The 10,440-nt window shown below is 37.3% G+C and overlaps 2 protein-coding genes across 2 annotated transcripts in view; one reads left to right on the forward strand and one right to left on the reverse strand.

Annotated features, from left to right (window-relative positions):
- The window catches only part of nat15 (N-acetyltransferase 15 (GCN5-related, putative)), a 16,398-nt gene extending 14,776 nt beyond the window's left edge, over positions 1–1,622 (reverse strand). Inside the window, exon 1 of the mRNA XM_054607807.1 lies at positions 1,413–1,622. The gene's annotated coding sequence lies outside the window, so the exon portion shown is untranslated. The remainder of the gene's footprint in view (positions 1–1,412) is intronic.
- Positions 1–9,960, forward strand: part of LOC129098718 (deoxyribonuclease-1-like) — a 10,871-nt gene extending 911 nt beyond the window's left edge. The window contains exons 2-9 of the mRNA XM_054607805.1: positions 4,525–4,663; positions 5,170–5,258; positions 5,413–5,499; positions 6,754–6,845; positions 7,183–7,301; positions 7,438–7,592; positions 7,683–7,776; positions 9,809–9,960. Of these exons, the coding sequence (XP_054463780.1) occupies positions 4,526–4,663; positions 5,170–5,258; positions 5,413–5,499; positions 6,754–6,845; positions 7,183–7,301; positions 7,438–7,592; positions 7,683–7,776; positions 9,809–9,856 (822 nt within the window). The 5' untranslated portion in view covers position 4,525 and the 3' untranslated portion in view covers positions 9,857–9,960. The remainder of the gene's footprint in view (positions 1–4,524; positions 4,664–5,169; positions 5,259–5,412; positions 5,500–6,753; positions 6,846–7,182; positions 7,302–7,437; positions 7,593–7,682; positions 7,777–9,808) is intronic.
- The last annotated feature ends 480 nt before the right edge of the window (positions 9,961–10,440 follow it).

A 10,440-nucleotide genomic window follows, 5' to 3' on the forward strand; every position in this document is an offset into this window, starting at 1 on the left:
ATGACATCCAATTATAATAAATCGGAAGTTACACTACTGTACTGTTTTTAATTCAAAAAGGGGGCTTTGTTCTGTAATAAAAACAATTCCTTAATTGGTATGGTAAAGTTACTACTGAATTTCTGTTCAGGATGACCCCGACTATGTCCACGTCAAATTTCATGTAATCTTACTGTAAAGTTTTTGAGAAAATTAAAGAAAAACTAAGCTCAAATGGAATTCAGATTCATAATTTCCTCATGATTTAACCTTGATTACAGTTACATCAAAATGTCACTTATTTCTTGTTCAGGATGACCCATGCTATACCCACATCAAATTTAATGTAATATTGCTGTACAGTTGTGGAGAAAATTAAGGGAAAGTCACCTTAAATGAGGAAATAAAATCCATAATTTGCTCATATTTTAATTGCACGATACAATACAAAGTCAAGAAGTTTTTATCGATGTAAGGGATCAAGATTTTCCCATTGTTCATAGGAAGAAAAGGTGATGGTGGTGAGTTAATGTAGAACTCTAAATGTATCATTAAGTTCATTAATTTTGCCATTAAAAGATTATCTTGTTACTGCTTTACAGTGGCTATTTAGACTAAGATTTAACTCAAATGCTAGTAAAATTATTCCTAAAATATAACATGTGTACATACTACATTTTGGGTTCCAACAGTTTAAATATGAAGACATTTTGAATATCATAATGTCATTTAAGGTGACTTTCCCTTTAATGAACCCCCAAAACGGTACAGTCACAAAATCCCATGAAATTAAACATGGGCATTGGAGCGGTCATTGCGACCAAATAATCTATTGAAAAAGGATTATAACCTTTTAAGATTTTGTTTTAATTTTAGTTCAAATATGAAGAAATAATGAATACAACTGTGTAATTTCAGCTGATTTCCCTTTAATCTTCTCAAAAACTGTGCTGTAAAATCACCTGAATTGGACAAATGATTGCTTAAATGTAGGTCTATCTCCCTGCTTTTGGGGCTTTGACCCTTGACAGCGTGCAGACTCGAAAACAGGAATGATTTCATACACAACCAGTCTGTGTTAAATGTGCCACAGTGTGTTTGTCTTGCTAACGAACTGACAATCCACATAAACAAGCTTCATGTTATTATTTCTGACTACATCCCCCATGTACACAAACATGCTAATATGTTATCAATCTTAGTCATAATGTAGATGTCTGCTTTTACTATCAGCTAGCTAGTGAGCCTACCATTGCTTATATGTTTTATGTTATATGTACAATTCATAGTATACGATAACACCCACACAGTCACAGTATAATAGTTTGCAGTGTAAAAAAACGTGCTGGCAAAGCAGGCTCTTTACAAGTTCAACAACTGCCTGCTTGCTAAGTAGCAACCAGGCTAACCTTAGCTACCGCTAGCTAACGTACCTCGTTTCAACACCCGGACCGGAGGAAAGTCGAGGAGAATTATATTCCCTGGGTATCTATCAATGCGGCCGCTACTCCGGACACAGCATGACCAAACACCAGTTTGTTCCCGACTCTCAATGCCGTTTCATTACTGTGACAATGCTACACAGGCTTTTCAGCTAGCCAAAGCTCTCCCTGCTTAGCTTCAGCTGGATGTTTTCTTCCTGTTTGTGGCTGCAAGCGAATGACGTCACGCAGCGTTTCCTTCCGTGTATGAACAAATGTCTCAATAAAGTTATTGAAAAAAAAAAAAAAAAAAAAAGTCGGTCGGTATTAAACATAATAACGCTTTATCGCCATCTACTGGGCTGAAATGTGGATTTATTACTAAATAGCCAAAGAATCTACTCATTTGTCTTATTTCCTCATGCTGTGCTGCAACCAGTGGTAGCATACATAATACTCAAATCCTTTTTCTTGAGTTAAAGTAGCAATAATACAGTGCAGAAAGGCTGTTACAAGTAAAATATAATTACATTTAAAAAAATGTAGGCCTAATAGCATCAAAATATAGTCTACTTGAAGTGCCAAAAGAAAAAGTAGCCTTTATTATGCCAAATGGCCTATTTGAAATTAGTATATAGTATATAACGACATGATTATTAGTGGTGACCAATTAATATGTAAGTCTCACTAATGTTGTAGGTGGTAAAAGGCAGAGCTAATTTTAACAAATTTAGATACCTACAGGTAGCTTTATCTATAATAAGACATGATAATTTATTAGATGATTTTTATTGATATTATTAAAATGAATCTGCAAGGTATTCCAAAGCTGTCAAATAAACTTAGTGGAGTAAAACATGTACTTCTGAATTGTAGTGTAGTAGAAGTACACAGTGGCACAAAATGGAAATACTAAGGCCTACTCGAGTAAATGTACTCATTCAACCACTAGCTGCCAATCACTGATTCCATCCGTCACAGCACAATAGACAAATATCTGAGGTATGAAAAATGTCACACCCATCACACCTGCTGTTCACCTCCCATGTTAACTTTAACATGAACTTTTAACAACTTAAGGATCTCCTCCAGACATGTTTAAGACATGACACTTACTACTCAAAATACTTATTTATTTATAAAAGTATAGTATGTTTTTGTTGCTATGTTCAACTATGATGGCTACATGACATTGATATTAATATATAATATATAATATATAATATATAATATATAATATATAATATATAATATATAATATGAACATTATATTTAAAAAAATATATAGATCTTCCTCTGGAGTCATTCATAAGTAAATGTAAGACAATTCATTTCATTAATGGCACACATGTTTTACTGTGGGTCATTTTTACAGACCCGAACCTCTTCTATCCTTCAGTAAATACAAAGGAATGTCTTAAGGCGACACATATTTTGTTTTCAGGCTTAAGTTTGGCTATTGTGTTTTTACTTGAAAATATTACTTTAAATTTAGGCGGGAAAACCATGTAACTGTGGCTCATTAGAGATATTTTTCATCACATATGACCTCAAATCAACTTCCTTTATCACATATTCACACCATCTGTTTGCCTTCTCACCGCTTCTGTGAACGCTGCAGGTAAAAATAGCCTCTGTTGATCATCTGCATGCTCTAGTTCTAGAGGTGAGTGTGCTTTGAAAAGTTGAATTGACAAATAATAATCATTAACAACCCTTCTAAAGTTAATATTGAGCTTGCATGGAAAATTTAAGCACTTAAATTATCAAATTTTTTCACGCAGACACACGCAAAAATATGTAGCTACACAACGTTAGCATTTAAAAAAGAATTAGGTGCAGGATTGAACATTTATTTCTCTTTTTTTCATATTATTGGAAATATGATGCATTTTTTTGTAAATACAAAACACAAAAAGACACCAGCCATTAAATGGACTATCCAACTCATATTATACTTGCTTGTATTGTTAATGGTTGGTGCCTAACAGATTTACTATATATCAGGTCAATTGCTTAATCCTTACAGAAAATATACTGCAAATGTTATCATTTGGAAACGTTTTACTTCCATAATATCTTCCAAAGAGTTCTTCCAAATACATCTACTGTCAGGTTCATTGCGTTTTACATGTAACCCTCACATGGGACCTGACAGAAAATGTATTTTCAAAAAGACTTCACACTCCCAAACACTAAATAGCAGAACACACTCTAAATATCACACAGCAGGGGCGGATCCAGACGTTGTAAGCATTCGGGACTCAGCCCGAACCTAGTTGGGGGGGCTGTCCTTTTTGTCACCTATTTGCGGGAGCTTCATGAACTCATTTTTGCAAAAAAGATTGAGCTAATACAACGCCTTAAATCTAAACATCTTTCTGAAAAAACATGATAGTTGCCAAGGACAGAATCATCAAACAGTCTACATTCTAAATTGTATCCTGTTGTTGTCAAACTGTATTTATCATTCTGAATCCATAGCCCAACCAATGATGAGAATGACTCAAACTTAAAAAAAATCTAAAGTTGTTTGATGTTACTATTTTTAAATTACATAACATACCTAAGTCGGCTAGGACTTAATCGTTAACAGAATTAAAAATCTTGAAACCTATTTTTGGTACACAGTCGGACAACAATTGTTGCAGACTATCTTACAATATATACAGGGACTGGGTTTGCTTGATCTTGAATAACATTTTACTTTAAAGCCAAAGATGGTTATTCATGTCACAATGAACACAGGATATGGGTTTTATACTGGATGTATTTTCCACCTTTTCACCAAGAATCACCTCGACAGCAGTAGAAGGATAATGTATTCTCCTGCAATGCTGGAGTAATATTTTACCCAGGATTCCACAGCAAAAAGGCAGCACATGAAACACAGGCTTGCCAACTCACAGTTAGGTAAACTGCCAGGAATAGGGAACCTGCTGTCGTGTGTCCAGGGGTGCAGGTGTTTTGTGCGTATCTGACTCCCACAGCAGGGCAGAGAGCCTTTACAGGATCCCTTAGCGTGCAGTATAACTATTACATGATAAAAGTCCATGTGTCATGAAATCATTATATAGAATGATATATTTTAAATGTACACATTAATCTGACCTCTTTGGCCCAGGATGCGTTGGGCATGTGCGTTGGGTCTCTTGGCGGCCCTGCTGCATCTGTCTACCTCTCTGCTGCTGGGAGCCTTCAACATCAAGTCTTTTGGAGAGAAGAAGGCCTCCGACCCGGTTGTCATGGGCTACATCAGCGAGGTCAGGAACTGTATTTTTTATTTTTTTTCACGCATCCAATATTCCTTTTTTCTAACACTGTATCTCATCACAAACACAATATGAAGACGATGTATTTTGAACGGTGCTTCCATTGTAATAAGTTGTTAGTACGTTAGAAACATAAGCATGTCGTTAGATTTAGTTAGAATACTGTATTGTTCAGAGGCTTTTGGAGATTAAAGGGGCACTCCAGTAATTATATATCTTTTCAAATCCATAAAGTTTGGGGAATCACAAGAGGAAGATTGAAAAAAATAAACATTTCTTCATTTCCCATAATCCTTTTGGACTGTCCGAGCCCGAGCTCATATGACCCTGATGAATCTATATATCTATGACATCATAGGGGTTATTGTCCCCTCCAGAGACTATCCAGACAATATACAGCATACTTGTATCAAACGAAACTAAACAGACCACTTTTATAATAAGACAGCACTGCTGCAAGAACTCTAATCAGATATTTGTTGTTTTGTGTTTCTCAGATTGTTTGTCGCTATGACATCATTTTGATCCAGGAGGTCAGAGACCCGAGGCTGGTGGCGACCAACATACTCATGAATTATGTCAACAGGTTAGACTAACCATGCACCCTATATAGTGCTAATATTACTACACAAGGAATATGGTGACCTTATGGAGAAGTTAAGTTGGACGGCTGATAACATTATGATTTAAGATAAACAAAATGATGCTCTACTTCTGTGTGTTTGTGTGTGTATTCGCAGTCGTTGTCCTCAGTACGCTTACCATAAAGAGGTCAGCAATCCTCTGGGTCCCAGCACCTACAAGGAGAGATATCTCTTCCTCTACAGGTAAACAGAGAGAGGCAAAAACAACGGTTCTTCTGCGGGATTCCTCTGTTGAGACCCCACGTCAGTGATCAGAAACAGAACTATTTTCTCTTTTAAAGTTTTATCTACTTCAGATCTGCACAGTGTCTCCTTATTGTGAGGGATGACTGCACGAAAACTACGTGTGTAAAAGTAGCCATTCAACATTACAAATTAAAAGACTCAACTACACGTTGAAGTCCTGCATTCAAAATCTAATACATAAGTATTAACAGCAAAATGTAAAGTATCACAAGTACATTGTAAGATTATTATTGTTAGCTGGTCTTAGTGGAGCCAATTTGAACTAATTTATATACTGTTGGGCAGTTTAATCTGCAAAAATGCACCATGTTATGATGTATGCAATATGTTTTGTGTGAAACCACATTCTGAAAAGTAACCTTAAGTAAAGTAAGTGAAATAAACCTTTATTGTAGAGATTTGCCTCTGAGATGAAGCAGGGTGGAAGTATTCAGTAACAGAACATGGAAAAAAACTCAAGTACAAGTAACTCAAAGTTGTACATAGTCCGTAGTACATGTGCAATTTCTTAACAAAGGCACTTAAAGGGCGAGTTTGCAGGATTTAGTAGAGGACCCACTCTCTATGTAGCGATGAAAGACTCATTCTAAGCTAACATAACACTACAATTCTTAGTTTCTTGTGATTATACTCTGATGAAAACATACAACATTGCTGAAACCCTACACACTGTTCCTTTTAACAATCACCAAAGTGTAGTTTTGAATCCAAATTGTTTGCTAATGTTTTGTGAAATTACAATGCATTTTTAAAAAAAAGCACATTATATGGAGTGTCACATAATTGCACAACATGCACAGAATACAATATAGCCCACCATTACATTTACTATATAAATAGCCCACTGTAAAAAACACCAAACCCATCATCATTTCTGCAGAGAATACTGGTGGATACAGGATACATTTTGGTTAAGCTGTATTTAGTAATACAGTCTTTATTAAATTTGTTTGGCAAAAATAAAAAACATGACACATCCGCCCATGACCTTCATCCATTCACACATTCACGATCGGTCAAGCTGCTCCCTAGTGGTCAGCCGTAGAGGGCAAAGGACGATGATAAATTACTTCTGAAAATTCTCCAGTAATATCTGACCACTGAACTTTAAAGGCTTTTTGAAAACTACTTCAAAGGTAATGTTTTCACAGGCATTGACAGATGTGGTTAAGTACCATCTTTCCTTTGCAGGACGACGACGGTGTCCCTGGTCGGTTCCTACTACTACAACGACATCCAGCAGCTCTTCAGCCGTCCCCCCTTCATTGTCAAGTTCAATGACGGTAAGACAGTAAGAGTGCAGATAGTGATAACGCTTTCTCACTGTCGTACGCCAGTGATGTAGATGCCTCACTCGTTAGCCGACCAACTGAGAACTAAACACCAGACGTGTGTGAGAGATTCTGAGGTCTAGATCCATTGGTCACCAAGCCTATTTGGCTGACATAGTATTTATGTCAGCCAAATAGGGCTGGCAATTCTGTAGTGTTAAATTTAAAAGGCAGTAAGCTCACTTTATTGTTATATGACTCATGTCTACCATATTCAAAACCCTCGAATTTTCCCTTGTCATCTCACACTTCCCTTTTCATTCACTCACACTTTCTCCCTCTTTCATAGCTGGGAGGAACATTGTTCTGATCCCCCAGCACACCAGTCCAAAAAGTGGCCAGACCTGGAAGGAAATCGATGCCCTCTATGACGTTGTGACTGATGCCAGAGCCCAATTTCAAACCAATGTGAATGCTCCCCTCCAGAAAACACACGCAAAATCAATTCTTTAGTGAAAATGTGTAAAAAAAAAATAAAAAATAAATATATATATATATGAATATGAAATGGGGGTGGTTGAAACTATTTCTGCTCTGCCTGCAGAACATCATGCTGCTGGGAGACTTCAACGCAGGCTGCTCTTACGTATCTCGCTCCGACTGGCAGAAGATCCGCCTCTTCACTGACAAGAAGTTCGACTGGCTGATCCCCGACTCCGCCGACACGACGGTGTCACACAGTAAATGCCCCTACGACAGGTGGACAAACACACACACACACACACACTCATGCATAAACGCTTACATTGGCGGAGAATCTAAATTACAGTCCGCATTCTGTATTTACAGGATTGTGGTCACTGATGACCTGATGAAGGAAGTGGTGAGTGGCAGTGCTGGCGTCTTCGATTACGAGTTGGCCTACGGTCTCACTCCTGTCCAGGTAAAAACAACTTTAGCTTTGTATCTTCTCAATATAATTCACGTCTGTTGCAATTAACAAAAAGGCTGGGTTCATTAAGAATAGCTTAACACTTTTATGTTTTCACCATAGAAATAGATTAAGGAGTAGTACCGACATAGTACAAGGCTATGGCAGCGGGTCTTCCTGAAAGCAGAGGATGGCTCCCGGCCTTCGGTGTATGTTTGGTATGAATGTCATTTAGTCCTGAATGAGTAGTTATTAGTTAGTGAAAGGGGGAATGACATGTAGTGTTAAAGCGCTTTGAGTGGTTGGGAGACTAGAGAGCCGCAATACAAGTACAAAATGACCTTCTATGCTGTCAACACATACGGGACTGTAGTTCTGTCCTTCACAATAAGATTTCACGTTTCAACAACTCCAAATTATGCAATAAAAGATCCTTAATTTCCATTTGAGTGTATACCAACACCTGATGGATGTTTTGTTAAACTCTTCTCATTTCAATCCCTTGCAAATCACCAGCTGATGCATGGCATTTAACAATTATGCACACACATACTGTAAATGACAATTACTATCATAAAACACAGTGCAGAGTAAGAGTAATATTACAACTAAAAACACAAGTATTCATGATTTAAAGGCTACATTGTTAAAGCAAAAGACAAATGACTTGTGATGATGATTGAAAAGATTTATTTAAAATACAAATGAGACAAACACAAATTGAAAATTAAATAAAAAAATCAGGACACAAAAAACATTTAAAATCATCCAGCTCCTAGTCCCAGCCCACACACATGGTGTGATACCATGTGTGGCAGCTGTCACACTGGACCCACGACACCAATCCCTCCGAACTCTCCGGAGGGTCAGGTTCCCTGCACCGGCCACACTCCCAAACTGTCAGCATCATCTCTTCAGGAGTGTGACCTATTTACAGAATTTTTTACCTTTTAAATACAAATTTTTATCAGGTCTTCATGTGTTGGCATACAAAGAAAGTTAACATTAAGTACACTACCAGTGGATGTCGGTCCAGCAGAAGAGGAGCTGGATGATGACGGTCTGGTCTCTGCAGGTTGGGAGGCTGCCACCACTCTCTCCCCCAAAATTTGAAAATGTTTGGTAGTGGCAGACTTCGTTTGAGTTCTCTCCTGATTTTGAGGCGGTTGTAGCTCAGTGGGTAGAACGTGTCGACCTCTAATCAGATGGTTGCCGATTACAAGGTGTAGATAGCCAAAGTAAACGAGTAAAAAGGAACAGTGTATTAATTGGCAGAAATAGGATATAATATTCATACCTATGTTTTTATTGGTGTATAATGAACTGAAACTAAGAACGTTTATGTCGGTCACGTTGTCAGTCACTTTGCACCGCCGTGTTTCTACAGCAGCCCAGAACGTATAAACCGAACACTGTCTCTAGAGAGAGACTTTCATGTTTTTGCATTAACTAATGGTAGCGATTGGCACTGAAACGCAGTATTAAATTGGAACAAGTGCTAAACTATTAAAGACAATAGTATTGATAAGTTCCAGCATAACCGGTGCTTTTTATTAGTATGTTTTAATGTTTTGGTGTAGTTTAATATCACACTGCAGGGGTCATCTCTGCTTCCTCTGTCAGGGCTGATCTCCGTCAACTACAAACACACACACTCACACACACAAAAGTTAGCATACATAGCACAGAAACGGCGTAGGAAATATTTGAAGCAAAAAGCCAATACTTTATCAACACATCTGTTTAACGATCATGAACATGTAAATGAAAGTTTTGAGCAGTTGCCAGGCAACCGGCAAACCAGCTGAGCAATTGTTCGGCTCCAGGCCCCAAATAATGTGGCCAATTGTCTTTTTTTTCCCTCTTTTTTGGGGGATTGTTGACTATTTTTTTAAAACATACTCGCGCACATATGTACATGCTTGAAAATGGTCAACAGTTTTGGTTGATGGGCTGAAACGCTCAAAAACCAGTACTGTATGTAGTCCATTTAGTGATGCAACAGGGGAAACCTACTAAAATGTTTTATCTCTATCTCTCTAAGGCAAAGGCTGTCAGCGACCATTTCCCTGTTGAGGTGGCACTGAAGTAAAAGCCACGACTACCGAGACCTTCATGGGGAATTTGAATAATGATGACTTGAATTGACTAGACCAAAATAAACTAATTATTTCTGCATTCTATTATTATTGTTGTTGTCATTTTTTTCAATAGTTGATTCACCTTTATTGTATCAAGTATCAGCACAATTAAGTATCCAAAACATTGCAATAAAAACTGAAGCTATCTGCATATCGTGACGCCAGCGGTACTGGCAGTACGTCGGTCTCCTTCAAACTGAAAGAGACACTCTGAGGATAATTTTTCAAGATAAAGTACAATGCTATAAATTAAAGTGACATCTTGATTTTAAGGGCTATATTTCATTCTTTGATCATACAAATCAATCCTGAGAAGGATTGTAACAAATGGATCAAACTTCATCTGCTTTGACGTAAACTTCAAATGTTAGCATGTTCTGCTAAACAGCATACTTAATATTTTACAAAATGTGGTTTGATGGTAAATTTGAATGGATCTATGTTACTTGAAATAAAGTACTTAGAAATTTGGATAGAAAACATGTATATGTCACTGAATCATTGGTGTCAATCAAGGTTCCAGGTACATTTATTG

The sequence above is a fragment of the Anoplopoma fimbria genome, chromosome 11 (assembly GCF_027596085.1).
Source record: "Anoplopoma fimbria isolate UVic2021 breed Golden Eagle Sablefish chromosome 11, Afim_UVic_2022, whole genome shotgun sequence".
In the NCBI taxonomy this organism is placed as follows: Eukaryota; Metazoa; Chordata; class Actinopteri; order Perciformes; family Anoplopomatidae; genus Anoplopoma; species Anoplopoma fimbria.